Source organism: Macrobrachium rosenbergii, chromosome 12, assembly GCF_040412425.1.
Source record: "Macrobrachium rosenbergii isolate ZJJX-2024 chromosome 12, ASM4041242v1, whole genome shotgun sequence".
NCBI classification, from domain to species: Eukaryota; Metazoa; Arthropoda; class Malacostraca; order Decapoda; family Palaemonidae; genus Macrobrachium; species Macrobrachium rosenbergii.
Genome location: NC_089752.1, coordinates 13,444,751 through 13,470,922, shown reverse-complemented (window position 1 = coordinate 13,470,922; position 26,172 = coordinate 13,444,751). Strand labels below are relative to the sequence as shown.

General features: G+C 39.0%; 1 protein-coding gene across 1 annotated transcript; it reads left to right on the top strand.

Annotated features, from left to right (window-relative positions):
- The first annotated feature begins 398 nt into the window (after positions 1-398).
- On the top strand, positions 399-26,172 carry MsrA (methionine sulphoxide reductase A). The gene is given in 4 exon segments (XM_067113534.1): positions 399-571; positions 11,059-11,173; positions 11,714-11,850; positions 17,146-26,172. Coding segments are annotated over 4 exon segments (642 nt in total). The 5' UTR covers positions 399-413; the 3' UTR covers positions 17,378-26,172.

Below are 26,172 nucleotides of genomic sequence, written 5' to 3'. Positions count from 1 at the left end.
TTGTATTTTTCCTGACATACAAACCTAAGGTCTTTGCATTAAGGCCCCACCTCTTAGCACCCCTCATTCTCTTACCTGGGCCAAAAGGTAAACTGTGTAGAACTGAATGTATACCTTCTTGGTGGGCAGTGCTTCCACTCCTACCATCAGTAACTGTTACCAGAACCTCCTTGCGAAAGTTTAACGGCTGGATTTCCAGCTCGCTGAAAGTTACTCCCATGTGTAAAGACCTCAGGATTGTATGTTAGGAAAAATACAAATTACTTTAAAAAAATATTATTTTCTATTTTACTAGGAGTGAAGTGTCTGGTTTTTGTTAACCATGAAATTAGGCTAATGGATTTTATGAAAAAAATTTTCTTTTTTTTTAAAGATTATATTTTATTTTACAGGTTGACCTTGGTGTTAGAACAATGCCTCTCTTCGAACCGCAGGTGGCCACTAAAAAGGCCACTTTTGGAATGGCATGATTTTGGTTTCCAGAGGCCCAGTTTGGCGCAGCCCCTGGTGTCATTAGAACCAGAGTAGGCTATGCTGGTGGGTCCAAGGTTAACCCAACTTATCATAAATTGTAAGTAGCCTACACTGTCTATAACTTTTTGTTTTTTATCTTAAATGTATCTTTGTAACCATAACCCAATTCCTGATTTTTAGATTGTTCCAATGAGCAAAAGATGGTCGGAAATATTTTTTCTTTCTTTCTGATTGCCTCTTGTTGATGATTGGTTTTCCTGTTGACCTTGATTGTGATTGTTTTGCAAATGAAGGTTCCTGAAATTAAGCAAATATGTTCAGGACATGGTAGGATGTGTACATACTTTGTCACCTATATACATAGATCCTTGTTCTATTTGTTATACAGGGATTGGGTTTTTACAGCTTCCCTTAACTACTGCAGGTTCATTTCTTGGTGTATTGCTCAGTTAAAGGCTTACATTCAAAGGATAAGCAATCTGAGAAGATACCATCGATAAAGACAACACCCCTTCATTCTCTTTGACCCACCTGTGAGGGTCCTGATCTGATGTGACCCTTGGATGCTCTCTCGTGGCTCATTTTGAGGGTTGAAAAGTACTTGGCCTGCTTGGTTAGGGGCTGGAGTAGTGTACAGTGTGAAGGGTGTCCCTGTCTCTATCATTGACCCCTCTGCTCTCCTTTCTCATTCTCCTGCTACACCAATAACTCTGAGGCATCCTGGCAAGGTGATGCTGAAGGCCCTGTGGTCTTCTCTCAGATTAATGAGGGGACCCACCCCTTGCTTTTCAAGTAGTACATGTGGCTACAGGTAAGTGTTCTTCATCTATACCTACCTGTCTTAGCAAATGCTTGTGCTTCAGTAGTAGTCCCTCCAGCTGAGACCCCTGTCGGTTTTTCTGTTGTTTCCGGTGTTCCTGCTGCTGCTTTTTCTGCAGCACTCCTTCCCATTTGGGGATGCATGCCTCAACTTCATCCTTTTTGAGTACAGTATATGAAAAGTTAAGAGAGGCCCTTGGTCATCAGAGAGGTATGAAGGAAAGATACTTCAACATGCTCCTTTCCCTCTTAGTAGTGTATGCTCCTGCTCTCCCAGATTGGTTACCTGAGCTGCCTGGCTGGTTCTGTTACTGGTTCTGGGCCCTTGGGTAGTGAAGAGGATTGCACTGTCTCATATGAAACCCTCGCATTGGGACTGTTGTCTAGGGCTCATTAACCACTCACCATAAAGGCCCACTAACCAGGCATTAGGTTGGGCTGACGTGTCTTCTCTCTGTGTATGTAAAGGGTCCTTCCTAGTTAGTGTCAAATCCCATAGACCCTTAGGGTCCTTTAGCTATGGAACCACTGTGCACTGAGTTAAAAAGGTCCTTCCAAGAGGCCATAGTGCTCACATGTTAAGCCTAATGGCCTCTGGTAAGTGACAAGGGCCCCTCAGCACTTGGTGTCATCTATTGAACATACTTTTGTTTTTGTCTGAGAGGCTTGACTATTCTTTCAGCTACCTTGATCTCTGCTTTCATGGGGCATAGTGGGAGAGGAGGAGGACTTCTTGATGTTCTGATAAAAAACTCCTTTCCCCTAATCACTCTTTCATGCTCCTTCCCCAGTCTCTGATGTGTCAGCCCCTTTCATTAAGAGAATGCATTGTTGAACTTATATAGCTTCACTAGTATATTCTGTGTTGAAGCTGTTTGATGGGTGAGAAGGGTTCTCAAACCCCAGGAAAAGGAGATTCCCATGTTTGAATTTAAAAATCTAATATTCTCTCTTTCTTTCTCAGTATTACTTTGTTATCTTATATTCTATTAATTTTCAATCGATCTTGCTATCCAGCTAAGTGTTGATAGTAGGTACAGTTTGACGTAGGGTACATATTTCTACGAGTCAGAATTTACTGCTTAGACATATGGCAGAAGGGATGGTGTTTGGGAAGGGGTTTACATTAAAAATTTATTGACTTCTGTGATGAAACTATTCTCAAGTGTTGGCTCATTGGAATCAAGGTGGCCCAGTTCATGAATGAGGACCCTTGGCTTCAAGACAAAAACACACTATTACAGATAAGGGGAGAATAACTCTACATTCACATCGACCCTAACCTAACATGTAAGTCTAGGTTACACCTTTTCCTGTTTCTTTTAGGGCTATCCAGTATAGGTAGGGTATGGGGTGGACTGTCAGTTAAGTTGGCTATCATTGTGCCAGTCATGAAAAACGTGAATTCCCCGAACAAGAAATGATATTATAAGCCTAACGGATAAGTCTAGGTTACACCTTTTCCTTGATGTTTTTTCTAGGGCTATCCAGTATGGGTAAGGCATGGAGTGGACTGTTAGGTAGGTTGACTCACTCTCTGCCAGTCATGAAGAATTTGAATTTCTTGAACAAGAAATGGCACTTCTTTGAAATTCTTAAGCAACTATTATTTACAGTTTTTATATAAGTAACTTACCAAGCAATTACATAGCTATAGTTTCCACTCAAACAGCAGTTTAGACTCAAAATTTCGCTGGTAGCACTTCACTAGAGTTTGCGTAGGTGACCAGCCCATCCCACTAACGGAATATTGGAACGACCTAGCAGACAATCCTCATTCGTTTCCTGCGTGGTGGCAACACCTGGTCTGGCGGCAGTTTTATTCATTAATTTCCGATTACTTTATCAGATTCCGATGGAGGATTCTGGAAGATGTTTATTGTAGCTTTCAAGCCGAAATCTTTTGGGATGAGTTTTTTATTTTGTTTTTTACGTTGATTCAGAGTCCTCAATGAGCCGCCGGTAAACGATGCCATTTGCACTTATGGTTTGTTTACCTGTTAGACTACTGGCAGTGCCGTTAATAGTTTTGCCTTAAAAGTAATCCTCGGAGGTAACGACATTCCATTATAAAAGTAAATTGTTGTACGTTACACCTTTTCATTAGGTCATAACTTTTGCAATTTATCGATTGTTTACCAGCCATAAACTACTAGCAAGCCACCGATAATAGCTTTGCCTCAAAGTAATTCTCAGATGTTACGACATTCCATCATAAACGTAATTTGGTGTATGTTACGCCTTTTCATTGGGCCATAACTTTTAAAATTATGAATTGTTTATCGACCATAGTGAGACACCGATAGTAGTTTTGCCCTAAAAGTAAGTTCAGATCTTATGACATTCCATTATAAACTTTTCAGTAAGCCATAACTCTGCAATTTATGATTTGTTTATTAGCCATAGGCTTTGTGCAAGCTGCCGATAATTGCCTTGAAAGTAATTCTTGGTTGTTATATCATTCCATCAAGCCTGTAACTTTTGCAGTTATGATTTATTTACCAGACCTATGCTTCCTGCAAGCCTCCGGTAAATAAATTTTTTGCCATAACCTTCATACCTTCCTTTGAAGAACTGTAAAGTGTTAAGGCAGAAAGTAGTAAGGAGAGAGTTGGGTGCTTTGTTGTCTGCTATGAGTATTTGCAAGAGACGTTGTTGACAGCCGAGAACAAATACGGACAGCTAAGTATTTGCTTAAGCAGTACATTTTTTGGTACGATATAGATTTCATTCTGGCAGCAGCTCACGCTATGAGTGCCCAGAAGTGCCTGCTGCTCCTGAGCTGCACTTCTCCCGAACTCTCAGCTCGCTGGCACCAATCTCAAGCACCAGCTTCAACCCCCAACACCCACTTTCATGCACTCGGCCCCAGCGGTGGCCACCCTGGCACCAATTCTCTATCTCTACTAACCCTTTTCATACCTTTGCTAGTCTTGTGTCTTGGTTAACAGATGTTTACCTTGTAATAGTGAAGTGTAGTGCAATGGAGGAGGTGGCTACTTGTCTTCCGATGCTCCTAGACAAAAGTCCCTGTCAAACTCCCCTAAACCTGGGTGGAGGCATACTGGAAGTCTGAGGGAAGTCGTGGGTTCCACACGGGTAGTCACCCCCTCATTCGAGCCTGTTGCAGTCCCAGGTATCAACAGACAGCCACTGGAAAGGCTTCTTGCTGGGTGTGTAGTGGAGGAGGTGGCTATCCGGCCCTATCTGATCTCCTAACCCAGTCCTTTTCATACTCCCCTAAACCTGGGAAGAGGCATTCTGTCGGTCCATGGGAGTGACAGTAGTGTCCGCAGGTTTTGACGATCAGCCATTAGAAAGGTGTCCACAGTGATGTGCATTCATTTTCCTAGTGATACAGATCCCAGTGCGAACAGATACGGATTCCAGCGTGGACAAGAGGCACCGTTGATTTGTTTTGGGATCCCAGTGTCTCAGATCTGTGGGATTCGTGTGTCCAGTGGGCACCTAGTATTGTCTGAGCGCCCAGCGGGCACCCAGTGGTGTCCAAGTGCCCAGCTGGTGCCCAGTAGTGTCTGAGCACCCGGAGGGTGACCAGTATTGTCTGAGCACCCAGCCGGTGCCCAGTAGTGTCTGAGCGCCCATCGGGCACCCATTAGTGTCCAAGCAGCCAGCGGGTGCCTAGTAGTGTTTGAGAGCCCAGCGGTCACCCAGTAGCGTCCAAGCACCCATTTGTATCCTAGTGTCCAGTAGCCTGCGTGCAGTGTCCAAGCTTCCATGTTTGTGTGTCCACCTATGTCCGCTCATCCTTCTGTCTGCTTGGCACCTGCTGTCAGTCACCTAACATCACACTTGGGACAACAGGCGCCACCTCTTCGGTTTGCTACATTGGTTCGTCCACCTCTTGTTCCTTTGTGTGAGCCCAATCAGCACCAATTTAGTGATTCGTTGGGCCTGTTACACTGCCCACTGAGCATCAAGTGTTCGATTGTCTAGTGTCAGAGCACCCAGTGCCAGAGGCTCGGCCCTCTTTTAGTTCTCAGCGCCTGTTTTCCCTGAGGACTCACTGTTGTTCTTTCTTGAGTGCCAGTCTAGTGGCTGGCACCAGTCCCCGATTGCCAGGTGCCAGTTCTTCATATCAGACTTCCACCTCGGAGCGACATACAGCTTGTTCACTAGCTTGTTGTAGAAGCTCCCTCTGTTCTTATTTGCAAGCAGGAGCTGTGGCTAAGCAGACAGACTCCCAATTGTTTACCAAGAGTCATTGCCTCACATCATTTCTGTGTCCTGTCGTGCAGACACAGACAGTTAAGGTTTCTAGAATTTGCCGCTCCTAGAAGATTTCCGGTGCTCTCTTCCACTGTGAGAGTCACACAGTTGCACGGGCCATTGCTCCCAAATGATGCTGTTCTGACACCAGTTTGAGAGTGCTCGACACTACTTTCTTGTATTGAGCTCCTGACGATAAGCTGCATGACCACAGTTCCTCTTTTCTCTCTCATAGACATTAGATGAAGTTCAAGAAGGAGATGACCCTAACAGTTCAATCATCCATTCTCCAGGAAATTTGGATGGAAGCTTGGATGTGCAGGAAGCATTCTTCCATATCCCTGTCAGGACTCCAGAGAGCTTTTTAGTTCTGTCTTTCAGGACAGGGCTTCCCAATCGGGAGTCTGTGCTTCGGCCTCTCTGTAACGTTTAAGCCCTCTCCTGAGTCCTAGCTCCTCCTGCATTTGACTTCCCCCTTTTGTCTGGGCTTTACCTCAGTCTTTACATGTCAACTGACTTCTTCATTTCCTTCGAAGAAAAGGGGCTCGAAAGCTCTTGACAGTAATCTTACTTGGACAGGGAAACACAGTCTAACACCTCTTGTGTTGTTTCTTAGCCCAGGTTTTTTAGTCGGATCTTCAGTGGGAGCTATCCCAACATGACTTGTGCAAGGGAATCCGTTCTTCTGCCGAGCCCAGCTCTAGTCGTCTTCTCAGCACCTCAGATCTAGGTCAAGGGAGCCCACTTGAGGAACCGGGAAGATTTCTGGGACTCGGTCCCCAAGAAGAAAGGAACCTTCACTTCTACTTTGGAGGGCTAAAGCGATTCTCTCATGGCTCCAGTATGGCTCGTCCCCAGCTCACATCTAGACTATGTTAGTCTATTTGGATAAGACCCCAGTCCTAATGTTTCTACTTAAACAGGGAAGCTGGATCCATGGTTCCCTCTCAGCCAAACAGCAGAGTTCTTCCTCTGTTGACAGATCAATCAAGTCTTCTAGTCACTTGATTTATTCAGGGAACTAAGTTTTGAAGGACGTACTGGGCTGTGAGAAGCATGTCCTTCCCATCATTGCCTTTCGATCCCCTGGGTTGTTGGGATCTCTTTATTGTATGAAGCAAGCCACCCTTGGACCTGTTTGCCACTTCAAGGAACCTTCACCTTACTCCAGTTATAGCATGGGCAACAGGCACCATGCTATAGCCGGTCCTTCTCGGGCCTCCTCGCCTTCCACCCTCCAACATGGTCGAGGAAGTGCTAAACTGCCTCAGGCTCAGTTTCTGGTTACACTTTTATCCCGCTTTGGCACATGTAATGGTTCCAGAACCCACTACGGTTGTTGGTGGACTCTCCAAGTTCCTTCCCCCAAACCGTGTCTTCTCAGACAAACTAGCTTTAGAGATACTGTACCACTAAGGGTGGTCTGCTCTTGCCCAGACAGGCACCAGACTGTCTGGGGGATTGTCTTCCAAAGAGTCTTCAGGACGTGTTGCAGAGGCTATCACAGGATTCAGAAGCTACCCTCTTCCTCCATCTACCAGACTTAGTGGTCGTCTTCCAAAGCTGGTGTCGCAGACTCTACGTCTCTTCTTTTAAGACATGTCTGGCCCTGCTGTGTGTTACCTCTTTGTTTCTGAGAAGATCTAGAATCTCTCACTTTCCTTGAAAAGGTACCGATCTATGCTTATCTCTGGTTTAAGCACAGAGACCTGGATCTTTCTTCTTCTCAACAACCTCTCAAACATTTTACACGCCCAGGTAGGAAACAAGAGATGTAGTTTGCTTGTTTTCCTTTGAATTTTAGCCAAGAACGAGGATCCTTCTAAGACCTGGATCCGTTCTTTTTCCCTTAGAGCCTAACAGACATCCTTGGCTTCTAAGAGCTCCGTCCAGCTCCCGAATTCCTAACCTGCCTGGTGTCCAGCTTCTGAATTCCTAACTTGCCAAGCACCCAGGAGCGCTCCCCAACTCTGAGGGAATGATTGAGCTCTCTGTCTAATTGGAGCTCTTAGGTTTTACTTGAGTAAGACTTGATAATCAAGAGGGCCTTACTTATCCTTTGATGTTCTGTCAAGAACCCCCTTGCCCTCTGACTAAGAACGCATTGTCCTTCATCCTAAAGAGATTTTATTTCTGAAACTCTCTCAGATTCAGGAGAACATTTTGCCTTCTTTTAGTGAAAGCTAAGGACATCAGAGCAGTCACTACTTTGGCTTTCCCAGGCTGGCCTATGTCCCTTACTTCCCATTCTGCATCAACCTCTTGAAGTATAATCGTCCTTTGTGTCTCACTATCTTGGGGAGTGAAACCCGGCTACTAGCTCTGCTTTCCCAGCTCTCCTGTTGCCAGCTACAGTCTGTCACCCTATAGAACTTCAGAACCTCGGCTGCTAGGCTCTCTGGCGCCCAACACCCTGGCGCCTGCTACAAGGAATCTGGCCCCCAGCAATAGAGCTCCCAGCTCCCAGAGTTTCAGGCTCCTGCCGGCTACAGTCTGGTGCCAACTTTAAAGTTTAAGGCATCCATGAACTCTCAGCAGCTCGTCTGCCGCCCAGTTCACCTGGCATCCAGCTCACCTGGCGCCAGCTACAGTCTAGCACCAGCAATATTTATACTACCCATCCGCGAGCTACCATGGCTTGCCTGCCGCCAGCTAAATAGCGTTCAAAATTCTGTCTCCCATGACTGTGGCTTTTAACCACAATCCATCTCTTCAGTGATAACCAAGCGCCCACTGCAATTTTGTCTCTCACGCCAGGCGGTTCGTGCCTTAATGATCAACCTTTTCATAAAATTCACAATCTCTGATTTGCCTGCCCCTCCCATTTGTACAAACATATGTACGATTTCCAGTCAACACCTACAAATCCAATTTCAACTAGACTAAAAAGTTTCATGACTCAGTAATGGAAAAGTCCATCATGGCACTGTATCTAAGTGCCCAGTTCAGGTCATTGAGTGAAACATGCTGAATCTCGCTTACGACTTCTTGTGAACAGAATTTCCTTGCTGTGCAAGCAAACGAACAGAAGCTGAATTTACACAACAGCTATTTGCTGAATCAATGATAAAGCCAACTGTAGGATTGCTGAAGTTATTGTAGTGTACTATGAAGTGTTGTTTAATAGCATAAGTATCTCAAAAACATACATTGCTTTCTTAGGCAGAACTATTACAAATCAGGACTTTACCATCATGAAGAAAAAGGAGGTACATTTTGATTGCAGAATTAAGATTATTGATGTAAGTAATGTTCCGGATGAGGAATATGATTTTATCCAAAAACTAATATATGTGATTAACGTAGCACAAGCAATGCTTTAGCTCTGACTTAACATATTGTGTATTAAAAGAAGGTCAGTTTAATTATATAAGAGTCTGAAAATCTCAATGAAGATAGGCATCATTTTGCCTTGGATTATTAAATGTTGCAATAAAAACATCCTAGTCAAGGCTGGTGCGATATACAGTTAGTTTTACTATCTTCAAACCATTTCTAGATGGAAATATTGAAGCAGTACCTCTCATAGATTGTTCAACACCAAAAAAGGGGTAGAATTCATTAAATAAATCAAATGTATTCAACACATAGTAACACTAAAAAAGTAATTACAGGTAAAAGGTAAGGTGCAAAGTAACATTATGATATAGTAATATTAAGTAATATCAACAGATTACCAACACCATAACTAGTTTGTTAATCTCTGGCAAAATAAAATTAAATAAGAAAAGGTGCAATTTCAGCAAAGATTAAGAAGGTAAAACTTTGCTGAATGCATGCCTTATGTGGCAACTGATTTTAACTATAAAAAGTTAGAACCTAAAGGTGGTACAGTAAACCCCGTATTTGCGAATGCTTAAAACTCATCTAAAAACACTTAGAACTGCCTATTTTGATAGTTTGAGCACAAGAAAAACCCTCTAAAAATGCTTAATAGTTTTATCACAAAAAGTGCATTTAGTCATGAAAATGATATGAAAATACAGTAATTAGTGAATATTTCTCAGTGAAAAATGCAGCGAATGGGCAAATTTTCATGAATAATGGTAGATACATTCCACAGAGGTATCCCGCTTAAATGCATGAGTCCGTGATCGTGAAGCATAAATACAGGTGGTTTACTCTAACAACTCAAACAGAAGTTAATTTTAGGAGAAACCAACTTCTCTGTCATTTGCTAATTAGCTGAACTTAGCAATATCATTGTCAACATTTAAAGGAAGGAGCAAATACAAACATAATACTAGATGTGAAACATATCGGCTATAGATCTTCTTATGAACAAAGATGATCTTACTTAAAGATTCATGGCAAACAACACCAGACTGAAATAAACCAGTCAGTAATTAATCATTAGCCCTACAGTTGTTATTCATTTGTTGGCACCTTTCTGAGAACCAAGGGAATAATGCTAATCATTTATCATTTAAGCAAAAACACACAGTGCAAATGCCTAACTGCAAATGATATCATGAGACTCTCAGGGATTAGTTGTGCACTTCAGTGTACCCAATGTCTGTGATGAAATTTTAGCAGTTTGAACATTGTGACTTCTCTGAGGTAAGTTAGAATAAAATGGGACACCCAAAGTATGTATAGAAGTGACAGCTTCAGTTAAATTTCCATTTAAGGTAATCAAAGAATTGAAGGGGAAAGGAGACAGAGAAGGAGGAAGAAAATGTTTTTGTATGCATTGAATTTAACTTGAGTTAGGGGCTCCCCAGTCAAATAAGGATGCATGTGTACTCAGCAGTCTCTAAGGATGCACGCTATAAATATAGTTTGATTGCATGGAAGTGTTCTCTATAGATAACACAATTACTTAAAGATCATTACATAATCATAATATGTATGCAAGATAGATAATGACCAAAGAGGATGTCAGAGCAAGAACATATTGCAAAGGTCATAGCAAACATTCTATACAAGGGAAACTTTATCATCCTCACTCTTACACACTGCTAATCGGAACTGCTTTCAGTTTATCTCACTCATACAATAATAAATAGCACCCATTCTTGACTCTTGTTATCCAGGTCAGTTTAGGGAAGTTTCTGTACTATACCACAGTGTTCCAGACAACAGATTCAATCTGTTATGCAATGAAATTGGTGATAAGGGTTCATTATTGTTTTCTTTTGTATTTGTTGACATTGCAAGCTGATATAGACCCCCTTAAAAGTGATGGGTTGTAATGAAAGGTAAATACTGTACTGTTGAAAAAAAGTAACATGAATGAGGTCCTGAAATGTACAGCTGAAAAGTATCTTCTTGCTAATTTTATTCGGGTGGGTATTGTTAGATAGGGTAACTCAGGCTCACTTCCCACTACTGTACCACGTGATTTTAGGTGAACCGTTTATTTGTATCGGAATATTTGACTTACGTTGCAAGAAACTCCATTTATATTGCATTTCATGATGACATTGGTCACCGTACTGAATAATCTTTGTTGTTTTAAAAAGGTCTGCATTGTTATATGAAGGTTTATACATTCCTTTTTATTGAAAGTACTGTTCTCTGTTCATTTTTCAGGGGTGACCATACTGAAACCATTGACATCGATTATGACCCTGAGGAAACAAATTATTCAAAACTTCTTACCTTGTTTTGGAAACATCATAATCCCACTTCCAATTGCTCTCGACAGGTTAGTACATTGCTCTGTGTTAAATGTCACTTTTCACTCGGTAATTGAGTCATGAAAGTATTTTTTGAGGCATAGGCAATTTTACATGATTAGTACTTTGGCAATATACCTTATAAATTGCTGTTATTACAATATTTTTCAGAACTAAAGTGTCTGTTATATTTAATATAGATTTAAAACCTATCAGTAACTGATGTGATTAGTAGTAATGAGATTGAATTCCAACAGAACATAGAAAATTTTGATAAATGATGATGTACCTTGCCCCCCCTTGCCATTATTCTTAATAACAATCTATCATTGTAAATATGGTATTATGAACAGTGAAAAATGCCACATGAAGTCATTTGGTTACCAGATTACAGGACATTTAACATACCACTTTTACTTTTCATAATAATATATATAAAGTTTCTGTGTGAGAAGTTTATTTATTAGATTTAGGATTTGATTTTTTTGCAATTGTGTCTGAAATTTCTTTAGGTATAATTGGTAATATGAAGGGTCCTTTTAAATATTTCACAAGATTTTTTTTTCCAGTACATGTCAGCAATTTTTTACCATGATGAGGAGCAAAAGAAACTAGCCAATGAGTCTATGAAGATGCAGCAAAATAACTTTAATAAGCCAATTACTACAAAGATCCTTCCCTTGGAGAAATTTTATGAAGCAGAAGAGTAAGTTTTCTTTTAATCCTTTGATAAGTGTAAAATTTAGGGATGTCATATAGTGGGGCATTAAGTTTGTTAGGTTGTTAATGCTTTCATGTCAGTTTTAAGGCTAGAATTTAAAAATGAGTTCCTGGTTTGTCATTTGAGATGCTGATGATGGTAAGTTACATCCTAATTTTAATTAAACCTTAAAAGTTGATATTATATATTTAAAATTTCCTAGATTCCTTGCATCTTGTCACTGGATTTGGGGCATCATAGAGTAACTACCTAGAGCAGGCTTATATAACTCACCCCTGTGTAGCTGGTCTAATCTTTATTAGAAAGGGCATTCACACATTTTATATTATGTTGATACAGGCCTTCACTTTTTTAGGGATACACTGTCAGTGAAAGCTGGTCCAGCTGTTGAAGCTTGGGAACAAAGTAATTAATTAGTCAACTATAGGTGAGAGAGGGAATGAGATGCTATACATTTTCTTGGCTGTCAGTGAGCACTTCTTCAGCAGAATAATGATTGCTGATTCTCCTTCTCAAAAGTAAGAGTATCAAAGGTGTTGAGGGTGTGACAGTTTGTGATCACTTATATCACCTATGAATGTTCCTCTTTTTTTGGGGGCCGGGTCCTCTTAAAGGGGTCAGGATTGTATACCAGTATCAAGTGTGCTGATTGTTAAATAGGAGGCAATCTAAGAAAGCACTACTGGTGTCTTTTGAGGGTAATAATTCCACCATGCCTCTAGGATGGTACCTGGAATTCTCCTCTTGGGAGTCCAAAAAGGGAATGGATAGGTTGGGTGGTGACGACTGAGCTTGCTCTGGCTAGGACAGGAAGATGGTGAAATGGATGTAGTACCTGTTATGGTCCTCTCCAGAGTATCACTGGTGTGACCATTCTCATGTGCATGGTTCCATTTCAGACCATCCAAGGTTTGGCTTTGCCCATCTTAGTGAATGTTCCCATTCTGTTAGGCTAGGAAACAGTTCCAGCTAGTCTGTTTCTGCTGCAAGGCCAGGACCAAAGGTAAAAGGAAGGATTATCCTCTGTCTCCCTCAGTGCCTTCCATTGATTCATTGCCCAGTATGTCTGTTCAGGGCATTTTTCAAATCGGTTCTCGGAACAGTGGAGGGCCCTTTTATGTATGTGGTGGATCCTGTTAAACTCAGAGGTCCTTTACCCATGGAATCATGTCATACTTGTAGAGTTTTAGATAAAAAAAAGGTAATCCTTTGTTAATTCTGATTCTATTCCCTGCGTGAGGATTGTAATGCTAATTCTAGAATACAAAGATGGGCTTTGTTGTTATCTCAGTATGATTATGAATTAGTTCACAAACCTGGGAAGGAAAATGTAATTGCTGATGCCTTAAGCAGATTGCCACTTGATGATGATTTTCATTCTGGTACACCAGCTGAGTATGTTAAATTGGTTGAATTACTTGATTTTGATGACATCTCTTTTCAGGCAGTTAAACATTTCACCAATAAGGATGCTCTATTGTCTCAGTTGAAAAATTGTTTGAAGCTGGGATGGTCAAAGGAACATGTGTCACTTCTGGAATATGCCTCTGTAAAAGATTATTTATCTCTCCATAATGATGTAATATTGTATAGAAATAGGGTTTTGATTCCTGTTGAGTTGAGATGTAAGGTTTTGAACCATTTGCATTGTGGGCATAATGGTATAAATGCTATGAAAGCTGAGGCAAGGAATTGGGTATGGTGGCCAAAGATAGACCAGGACATAGGAGAAGTCACAAAGAATTGTAAAAATACTAAATTGGAGAGATACTTTCCTAAGGTAGTACGACTATTTTATGAGTACAGTGACCTTGGGGAAGCAGCTGGAGTTGCTCGTTGACGCCCAGAATCCTGTATTGGGTGTCATTTTTCTTGCCCTGGTCTCTACTTGAGTAGGATGTCTTGGTGGGGTTTAATTGTATTAGCTCTGGATCAGAATACTATCTGGCCTCTAATATATTCTTCAAGGTGCTTCCCCGTCCTTTGATGTAGTCCATCCAAGGAAGTATTAATCACCAGAGGAAACAGACCCGCCCTATGCAGGTGCACTCATCAGTCTGTGAACTGACAAACAACTTCCCTTGGAATGACTTTGGGCCGAAGGTATTTATGTCTTTGCTGTTGAGGCTGGGTCTCTTGGTATGATTTTGTTCCAAGTGTTGTGATTGTTAGACTTTTAGCTCAACATGTTGGACTGCCCTCTCCTATGGCTTGGAGATGACAAGTCAAAGTTTTAGATGTTCTTGGAGTCAGAAGGCCCGGGGCATGGAAGGGCAATAGTCACGTCCATGGCTGCGGGAAGACGAACGTCGGCCATGGTCTCTCCTCGGAGATCACAGTGAGGAATGTCGTTGAGGCGAAGAATGGTGAGCCTGCATGCCCGACCCACCTGGTGCAGAACTACAGCCACATCCATCTTCATGGCCATGCCTATCCCCATGGCCATGCATATCCTCGCGTCCGTTTCTGTCTTCGTGGCCGCGCCTAACTACACATCCACGTCTTTGAGAATCAGGAGTAATCACGCTCTCTTCTGGCCGAACATGACTTGGAGTGAAGGTAAGACAAACATCTGGAAGGCCTAGGGTTAACTGGACTTCTGGAAAGACGGACATGGGAATGTGAACGTGAAAGAACGTCCCTCACAGGAGGAGGAGAAGGAGAACGATGAGAAGACAAGCGTCCGTAGATGAGAGCATGGAGGCGGATGTGGCAAATTCTGGATGTGCACAGGAAGAACAGAAGAAGGATCTACCACCTGGGATTTCTTGATCAGAGCCTTGTCATCTTTTCTCCAAACTTGCACAGGATGAACTGGAGAAGGAGCTATTGTAGCTTTCTTCTTGGAATGAGATTCTTGAAGACGAGAGGCAGACGGACAAGACACATCACCGACGGGTACTCATAAATGGACGTGGCCTGAAGACGAAGAAGCAGCGATGGTCCTTCACTTCTTGGGGTTAGGATCAGCGAGAAAGTCTTCAATCCTCCAATGTTTGATGGAGGAACGAACAGGAGAAGACGACGAAAAGGGAGATCTACATTGCTTTGTCTTAAGAACACATCCGTACCTCTGTCGACAGACCAAGTCGACTGTGTCAAACATAGCCCGAACGAGAGAGTTTGCAGTTGGAGCAGCAGCAGATGACGTCATAGCAAAACACGAAGACAGCTGTGATGTCACAGGAGTAGACAAATTCTGTACAGGAGCTGTTGGTACCATCGTAGCCTGAATGGGCAACAACCCAAGATGATACACTGAAAGGACTAAAGGCATTGCACCAGTGGGAGCAACATGAGAACCAGCAGAGTGTAGGTTGGGAGGGCTAGGAACTGTCATGGTGGCCGACACTGGCGTGAGAGAAGACATGAAGTGGGATAACAGGCCATCTAAGGTTGTTACCCCTGATAGGCCTAACAAGGCCCAAATGACCAACATCTTCTGTGCATCCGAACCTGAAACAGACGGACAAGATGGCACTGCCTCCACCCTCCCAGGAGAACCCACCCCAGAAAGAAGAGGCAGCATGAGGAATAAAATCTCCGGACCCCTCTACCGTTGATGGAAGAAAAGGAAGGGGAAAAACCTTCCAAAGAAGAAGCAACTGGAGGAGGCTTAGAAGAGGGAGATGCAGAACAGTGAGGAGCCTGAGAAACATCCGTTGAAGGAGGAGAGAACCCTTCCCAAGATGGTGCCTCCGACTTCCTCTTGTGCTGCTGCTTCTTGGTGAAGATCCTCCATTGCTCAGGAGACCAAGAATGATACTCAGGACAAGGGTTAGTTACGTTACAAGCATTGGATCTGCGTCTACCAGAAGTTGAATGGGGATCGGTCTCAAAGGAAGCAAGAAAACATGAACAAGGGTAGTTATCTACGCTGGGACATTTCCTCTTAGGTGTACAGAAACTCTTAGCTGGGTTTTGGGAATGCATATCAAAAGCCAAAACACACATACACAAAATAAAACAAAAAAATCACTATACGCATAAAACACAAACAAGAAACAATCAATAAGGAAAAACCAGCTTTATGGAGGAGAGCAAAAGAGACGTCCTCCTCTTTAAGGTGGTAAGAAAAACTTACTATGTCACAGGGTTGAGATTAGGTCGCTAGCCTCTTCCTCCCTCTTCCCTGGGACTGATGCCAGATGCCACCAATTCCTTGCATAAACAATTCCTATTGTTTTTTACCATTTTCCAGCTGGCACCAGAATATTTATCCTAATGTTGAGACCGCAGGTTTGTTAGCTATGAAAAATTCAAATTAATTAAAAAATTTGTCATTTTTTAATGTTACCAGAAAGTTGAGTAGCTTGCAAGGTGCCTTAGTATTTACATAGGTGTTGGTAATAATATCACTTGCTTTAAATCTTATGTTCTTCCATTGAAAAGTGTTTTGTATGGATATTACAGTAATACTATCCCAGAACCTTATACTCCAGGTAATATTGTTCAAGTATTATTTTTCCAAACATAGGCAGTCCCCGGTTTACGTATTTGGTCCGACTTACGGCGTTCGAGGTTACTGACGCTTTTCAAATATATTCATCAGAAATTATTTCCTGGCTTCTGACATGTTCGGGGTTCGCGGCCGCGTAAATGCTTACGATCCGACGAAGAAATATGGCCCCAAAACGGCAGAATAATCATAATTTGAAGGTTTTTTTGATGTAAAACTCAATAATAATGTAGTTTACATCGTTTTCAATGCACCAAGCATTAAAAAGTAAGTTTTCTTATGATTTTTGACGATTTTCGACGATTTTCCGGTTCTGACGATTTCGGGTTCTGACGGCAAGAACGGAACCCCCGTCGTAAACCGGGGACTGCCTGTACAGTAATTATGATCAAGACCAACATTGAAAACAGCCATCTTGGTCACCTTAAAACAAGCTAGTCATTACAGTCAGACTATGTAGGGTAACTTCAGTCTTACTAGAGTAAACATTTTTATCATTGTCGTGGTTACTGTATTAGGGCAACGTATCTTTTGATTCTTAATGGTTATTTCTTCACTGTTGGTAAGATAGAATTGTGGTATTGATATCATCTGTTGAATGTTTACTTTTTAAATCTTTGAAATTGTTTTTTAGAAGTGAAAAAGTTTCACTTGACTATCAGGTAACCCTTTCATTCCTTATTCTGCTTAATGTACCAAGTTCAAGTTTGACAACTTTTTTAACTATTGGTTTATACTGGACTGTATATATCATAGCTCTTTCATTTGAAGGGAATGGAATATCCCAAGCCTAAATTCTGTATGTGTTTATATTTTCACAGTTACCATCAGAAGTACATCTTGCAGCGTCATTCTTTCTTGATCAATGCTCTTGATATTGATCCAGGGGAGGAGCTGATCCAAAGTCATGTTGCTGCACGCATAAATGGGTATATTGGTGGTTATGGAACGATGCCAGGGTTTAATTCAGAATGGGAGAAGTGGGGAATAACAGAGAAAATGGCGGACTATATTCGTAAGCAGATGATTTCATCCTTTCGTGGTTCCTGCTAATTTATTGAATGTCATTTTACTCCATGTGTTTACCTATGGATTTCAGGGATTGAGAGTGATCATGACAGGGCTGTTTGCTGATCAATCACAAATTTTTTACTATAGTATGTTGCACTGAAGCACCATCACAGGTGGTCCTCATATTTAAACTGATACAAATATTTAGTATGTTAGACTATTTTATCTTGTGTTGTGAGGTACAGACCATTTTTCACTGTTGGTAAGTGGTAATCATTACAAACTAATTTGGTGGTTATGGTAAGTTCTTTAAGAAAAGCCCCATACTAACATTGATGAGAACACTAAGGGAGCAAAAAATGGTGTGGCGAGTTCTGTTGTTCTGTTTTTTGTCAAAAAATAACTTTAAAGGTTAATTCTGTAATTTTGTAGACCTTAAAGGATTTCATAGGAATTGCTATACATTTTGTCAGTGACCATATGTTGTGGGAGATGAAATTTATACAGTATATCCATGCATAGAATCAATTTTTTGCATGTTGCTTGACAAAGTAGCCCATTTGGCATTATTTTGAAATTAAATGTTATGCTATCACTTTGATTTTACCTATCTTACAATTATTTAAACAATAAAGAACAAATTGAAGGCAGAAAGAAACTTGAGATAATATTTATTAGAGGATCCACCATACTAACTAAGTATTGTTTGAAAGATGATGAACTTCCACAGTTGTAATTGTCCTTTAAATTCAGTGTCATAATATTGTTATACATACAGTAGACCCTCACTTTACACACTTCACTTTTTCATGTTTCACTCTGTCGCAGATTTTTGTGGAACACATCTTTCAGATTTTACACAGGAACTTTCACCAATTCACAAATTAGACCATATCTAAAATTATCACTAATTCGCTTATTTCGTAGAGCAACACTGTTTATTCACTGATTACTAATTTTCTTTAAAGGATATGTATACTAAGAGAGAGAGAGAGAGAACTGAGGTGTTTACATCCAAGTCTAAGCACAGTACAGTATACAGTAAATGGGTTCTGTAAGTGAAATAATGTTTTATTGATATTTTGCTGTGTTTTTTCATGAAAGGATATGTATATTGAGAGAGAGAGAGAGAGAGAGAGAGAGAGAGAACTGTGGTGTTTACATTGGAGTCTTAAGCACAGTATAAATGGATTCTGTAAGTGAAATAACATTTTATTGATATTTTTCTGTTTTTTATTAAAGGATATGTATACAACTGAGAGAAGAGAGAGAGAGAGAGAGAGAGAGAGAGAACTGTGGTGGTTATACTTTGAAGTCTAAGCACAGTAACTAGCTAGGGACAAGACTTGACAGGCACGGTTCAACTATAGCTGGGGAGGAGAGTAGGAATGTTGGTTTTGAGTGTTGCCTACGTACCAAATTCAGATTTTAAATATTTTTATGGTGATTAGAGATGAAACATCAACAGTGATAAAATATTCTCGTGTACTGTTATAATGTGTAATAATGATAGTCATCTAAACTTGTAATGAAATATGGTACAATAAATCAGAGAAAGCAAAAAACATGGCAACACGTACCTATGTATGCACTCGCTCACTCCATCTCAATCCTGGGTTTATTTATTTTCATGTTTTTTTTTTTTTAATAGTACAGTAATTGATATTTCGTTAAAAGATATATACAGTACACTACTGGTATATAGGAGAGAGAGAGAACTGAGATTCTGTCATTGCTGAACTTGCGACCGGTGGTTTTGAGTTGTCTACATATGAAATTCGGATTTTAAATATTTTTACAGTGATTAGATCAATATAATAATACAGTTCAAATTGATTCTAATAGTGAAATAATTTTGTATTGATATTTTACTGTTTTCTCATTAAAGGATATGTATAATGAGAGAGGGAGAGAGAGAATGATGGAACAAGAATTTTATAATAAATTTATGGGAAAGGGTGAGGACTAACCACAAAATGACTAGGTCTAGTATGATATAAACCAAGAACTTACTGTGCTAAATAATTTTTTTTATCATAAATATATTTTTATTTGATCATGAAAATACTAACATGACATAACAAACCTAGCATTCTGTTTGGAGGAACATGTCCCATCTTTCTGAACTACCCAAGTATTTTAGAAATGCTCTATACAGTAGTTCTGTCCTGATATATGTACACTACAGTAAATATCAATTAAAAATTATCTTAGAACACAGCAAAATATTAAAAAAAGATATGTACATTTTGCGCAGTACGGTAGATGATGTGCAAAGTTACGTTAGGCAAAAGAAAATGTGCGTGTCTGAATTATAGGGGATACTTATGAGTAACAGTTGCAGGCGTGTACGTAATGGTGTAAGATGACTTTGAAATGATATTGGAGTGTTTTGGGATGATAGTTTGAGGTATATTTTTGTTCGAACTGTCAAGGTGGGCAATGAACTGTTGAAATAGGCAGTTATAAGCATTTTAGGGGTGTATATACTGTATTTGAGAGTAACCGTCATAGGAGGGTAATATAAGATGACTTTGGATGTTTTGTTATGATGGTTTGGAGTGTATTTTTGTTTGAAATATTAAATTTTTGTAGTGATATTTAAGGCATATTGTGTTTGAACTATTAAATTATGCAGTGAACTGCTAAAATAGGCAGTTATAAGCATTTTATTTTATGGGGTACAGGGTATCTGGCAGTTAAGCATTTTATTTTATGGGGTACAGGGTATCTGGCAGTTATAAGCATTTTTAGGGGAGATTTTGCATTTCCCCGGTGGGTTCTGGAACCTATCCCCGGGAAAAAGTGCGGGTCTACTGTACTGTACACATAGTGGTCAGAGTAGTCTTCTTTCATTTAAAATTAGGGAACATTCAAGGATAATTCGTTTGAAAAATGTAACTTTAATACTCTTTGCAGTATTTAATAAAATGTGCCTTTGTAATCTGTGTACTGTATAGAGAAGATTAATTTAATCAGTGGTATTCATTACCAAGTTAGCTTACTTTTATGTAGTATTAGAAACAGCTCACATAAAAACTTTATCCCTACACTTCACATTCTTATAGAAGTAGGAGCAGTAGAACACTGTTAATAGGTAAAGTATTAAATTGTATTACTTGAGAATTTACCTCATTATTATTAATATTACTGACAAGGAATTTTACAATTTATTATGATTGCATACTATGACCTGTTTACTAAAACATTCTTTTAGGGATCCAGGATTATGAAGTACTGTAATATAGCCTGCCATTTTCTTTTACATTAGTCAGTTAGTGATATAAATAACAAATTTCATGGTTTCAAAAGCTGCTATGTTATGTAACTGGTAGTCAACGCTGTTATTGTAAAGGACGAATTAAAATGATTTACTCTACTTACACTTCATGGGGCTTCTTGTATGACAGAATGGGTTGTTTTCCATAGTCATTTGACAAGATTGTTCATCCATTTTGTTTGTTTTGAATATTGATCAAAGTTTAATCTAAGTATTGTAGCTTTACCTCATATCATTCCAGGCCTACGTGCACCATTACTTATGCAATAGAATCTTTGTGTGTGTTCTTGGTGTCATACTGAAGAGATGGCCTTGAAAAAAATTGTGTACATCTTATGTGTACATTTATATGTACATTTATGTACAGAAAATGTTTATCTTTTATCTTTAATATAGAATGATGGCCTTCAAAACAAGTATTAGTATCAGTTATTAATAAAAGATGCCAGACCAGAGTAGTGAGAAATGACAAAAACGTTCAAGTAGATAAAAAGAAACTAACACTGAACTAAACTAGAGATAAATTGTTGAAAAGGGAAAGTGATTTCCAATACAGGGTTTAACCTAGAAACCAAAAGTGTCAGTAGAAGTAAAATTGAATTAATTTTTTTTCCTGGACAACAAAGAAATACCTATTTTTACTGAGAATGTGATATGAAGGTGACTCCTCCCTACCCCTCTCAGTTCTTTGATTTCCCAGTAGCCTAACTGTTGAGTCTGCTATTTGGATTCCAAATTTTTGAGTATGAACCATTGAGATAGGTAAAATATTAGATAACAGATGTGTGTAGAATTGTGCATGTGTATTCATACAGCCAACCCCCAGTTTGATATAAAACCTACTGAGATTTCTATTTAGTGAGGTTTACTGTACAGCCATATGCTGTCAGTACTGTATTCTGAGCCTTTGGAACTTGGGTCTGAGAGAAGCAGCAAACTTATTGCACTAACATTGATACTCTTTTAGTACTGTTTGTTGCTGCAAGGTCCTTTCCCTTCCAACTTTAGCTGTCTAGCTGAGGTATTGAGTGTGCAAAAAAAAAAAGTTGCAGAATATATAAACATGGGTATTGAGCTAAAGAGTATACTCTGTGTAGTTTATATGATGTCCAGTATTAAAGCTTAGCTGTATTTGTTACTCTATCAAATATATTCTAGCATTCAAAAAATCTAATGCCCAGATGGAAAAAATTTGCCACCTGTCTTCTCTCAGCCTTCAGTAATATGGAAGGCAAATGTTGTTTTCACATGTACCATAGTCCAGATAAAAAAAAAGTAGAATCTCATTAAAAGGGCTTATAGTATTCGTAATAACATTGTCGTTTAAATTTAAATTAAAGACCATTTGTGATAGATATTTATAATTTTCATACATATAGTACATATATATATGTATACATATACAGTCATTGCAAGAGCATTGCTTTGTAGCATGGGATTATAGCCTGCATTTTTCTCTGCATATAGTGTAATAGGAAAACCAGTTTTGCAACAGTTGTTTAGTAGATCACCATCACTTTCGGCATGGGTACCACCAGCACAACAGTTCACTACCTCTTAGAATCACATTATTGCAATAGTGCCACAACAGCAAATCCAAGCCAGGTATGATATGAAGTTTAGGATTGGAAATCAAGTTTACCAGTTTGCGTTCAGAATTTATTTTGATAACTACTAAAATATAGGTTTTTGTTAAGCTTTCCTTACCACTAATAACAGCTGTTTTAGTGCTCATCTTGCGTTGGAGTTGCAAATTACTTTGCTTCGTGAAACCCAACACTTTTGTGTAGTTGAAGTAGCTTCTTTCTTTTAGTAGAAATGGTAATTGGAGTTTGAGACTGAAATTTACAGTAAAAATCAGAATTGGTTGAAGAGAAAGGGTTTACCCAAAGTTGAAAACAAATTTTTTTGTGAATGCTGTCTCCTCCTACTTGTCATTGATTTACAGTAGGTTTGTTTGGTCATGTTATATCCTGTAGATGGTATCATTGCTTTACAGTAGGTTTGTTTAGTTATGCTATATTCTGTAGATGGCTATGTTTGATATATTGATGCCAGATTTTCAATCTTTTCTGATGTTAAAGTTAGAGATGATCAGCTGACTGCTTGTTCTAATACTTTTATTTTTTTTGTTGGTAATATTGAGTAATCCTTCATCTTTATTTTAGTATTCAGGGAAAGTATAAATTGTGATGTCAGGAAATTGTGAGTCAATGATAGGGTTATTTTTTTTTTTTAGAATATTTGTATTTGTGTTAGTGAAAGAATCACTATATGGGCCATATACTTCTAACTTTGAATTATTTCCATAAATTTATTCTGACATAAATCACCTTGGCATATTTTTCAATGGGAAAGCCACAATAAGATAAATTGTTAAACTTATTGACTTGACTGCTACCATTTTAGTTTTGTTGAAAGGAAGTTAGCTAAAATTCATTTTTGCAGTGCATGATTTTTTCATTTATACTATAGAGAATGGTGTCAGTAATATATTTTTAAAATTGTTACTTTTCTTTTAATGAAAGTATTCTTTATTGCATTTTAGAAATTTACCACTTTCTATAAGATATGCTGTGATGTATTTTGTCTGTTCTTTTCATCGTTCTTGTCATCATTGTTCTTGGTATGTGTGGAGCTATCCCCTTTTTCCATGATTTCCTGGGACTCCCTGTGGTTAATCATTCAGCTACTTCCATATTTGTTGCCATTCTAATTGTTCTTTATCCCTTCTCACTACATGTCCAAACCATTTCAATCTTTGGTATTATTAGAAGTTCAAGTTCTGTGAAATGTGAAAATATTACTCTTTTTGAAAAATTTGTATGAAAAGGGGTATCTTAACAATTATGAAACTTTTCACATGTTTGTATTGCACAAACGTTTTCTGAGACAGATATCTTGTTCACTTTTAGTCAAATTTTACTGTTGATGTTAGTGTTGGTTATTATTTTATCTCTAGTGCTTTTTGTGGATTAGTATAGGTAATTTATCATTTTGTAAATATCTGTCAGTTGGAAATGGGATGATTATGGGGGGACATTTTGTATTAGCCTTTAATTGGTAGGCATTACTTGACTTGAGTTTATTTATGCATCCTGATGGTGCAGTACTATAAATACTGTTTAAAATATTCAGTCCAAAAGCAAGAATTTTGTGACTTATGCTCTTATTGTGAAATTAAGTACTGTTCAGTGATTATGTTAATCCACCAGAAAAGTTTTCATGACAATAACAGGAATTAATGCATGTTAAACTATGGAGGCCTTACGTAACCTTACAGTGGCTTTAGTCAGATGTTAACCTCTAAAAATTGATGTTTCCTAATGAGAGTGTTATTAAAACATCATAAGTTTAATGTAATTTATATTATATTGTATAGTGACATGTATTTTTTTCTAAAAACAGAATTTTTTCATGTGAATTCATTACTTGTAAATAACCCTGCATTTGTAATCAGGAAACAATTTGGACTCTGCAGTCCATCTGAGAAGGAGAAAGATGATGGTATTACCATAGCACATGTCAAAGTATTTGTGTGTTCTGGGCAATGGACTGCAACAGTAAGGGGGGGTTAAGAAGAGGGAGCTTATTATGTTAAATAACTGATTTGTATGACAATTAGATTTGTTGAAAGGAAATGACAAGTGTTCCACAACAAACTTAATACTTATAAATAGCCTGAATCATAATTGAGGTTGGGGATACCATGCTGCTAAAAATTCAGGTTGGTGAAGTGGACATGCCAGATCTAATGTGAAAAAAACTTGGAATTAATGCAAACACAACTCTCATCCTTCAGCCACATAGTACAGGGAGATGTTTTAGGGACAGGAACCTTGATGTGTATGGTACCCCTGGAGTGGAAAATGAATCAACAAGGTTACAGAGGCAAATATACTTTCAGACCAGTTATGAAATCCCTTGGAAAAGAGCATTGTATTCCCACAATTGCTCCTGGAAGTGGCACTGCAGAAATGAGACAAGCATTGTACTCCCAAAATTACTCCTGGAAGTGGCACTGCAGAAATGAAACAAGCATTGTACTCCCACAATTACTCCTGGAAGTGGCACTGCAGAAATGAAACATAGTGAGAGAAATAGGCAAAACTGTGGAGAGTCAGGGTCTAAGGATGAATCTAGTTTTAAAAGAAACCAAAAGTAAAATGAAGGCTTAAGAATCTATGTAATTGAGAACTTTTCCTGAAGTAGAGATTAATTGTTCAGCTACAGTTACAGAATCCAAGATCACAGGTTTAATCAGCTTGTGTTGCATCCCTAAGAGCAAGTTGGCAAAGTCTGCATGACAATTTCAGCTGCCTGCTATAGACAATGTACCCTATTGATATCAATTAGCATTCACAGAGGAAAGAACATGGTACAGATTTTTGTTTGACATATTCCTGTCCCTCTGCCTATGCCTCAAAACCATTTGTGAGCCAGAACTTGGAGAAAAATTGTTCCTGTTTCTTGTGGATCCTTTGAATGCAGAAAAACTCTCCTAATTCAGGCCAAGGGGAGATAATTCTTCATCTTGAGGATGGAACAAAAGCTACAGAAGGACAGACTGTGCTGTGGCTCTGAGTGATAGGGTGAAACTACTTTATATAATAATAATAGTAATAATGTGCTATAGCTAATTGTGTCATGTGATTTCTATAAAACTTATTGGATCAGAGCTTTGGTCTATTTGATTCCAGTTGGATTTATTAGTTTTTGAATGATGATCATCCTTGTCATCAGAACAAGGGGATTGATACTAATCTCCAAAGCTTACGTGAAAAGGACACAAAAGGAGGGATAAGAGAAGAGGAAAGCAAAGAATTCTTGAACACAGGAAAAGCCAAGAAACTAATTGGTAGGCCAAGCCTGAGGGTGAATGCAGTGCTTGCCATCGCAGACACATACTGACTAACCACTGCTGGGGCCTTGTGATCTATCCTTGCATGCTCAGTGCTGACCACCATTGATAATTGTCTTTCTCTTTTTCAGCAGGGTTGCTGTGTCCAGGTAGTTCATTGACCACAAATGATGGGCTATATATAAGTACTATAGTGGGTTTGTCATAAAACAAGTACATGATGATATTGATGTAAATTCATAGGCAATATGAATGTAATGTAAAGGAATTTCACACATCTCAAATTATCACTTTGGGTAAGCACTAAATACTTTAATAATCATACAGTGAAAGTATTGCACACTGTTGTTTAAAGTAAGCATTATGGTACCAAGTATTTGTTGATACTCGTAAGTCTCAGAATTCATAGGTAAATCACGATTCCCACAGTAGTCACATTTGTACCATACTTCTGAATTTAAATGACGTTAATTCAGGAAATTGTGCAACTTTTTTTTTTTTTTTTTTTTCAAAAATCAGATGTACAAAAGTGCTTTAGAGATAAATCATAATTTTTTTAATCCTTAAATGCATGATGCTCTAGATTGAAAGCTCCACTGGTGCCCTTCTGAAGTTGAATATTTATAAGGATAATTGAAATTATGTTTTTGATTTGAGCACTTGATGTAAGTTGATTGTAATAAATTGTATATTAAG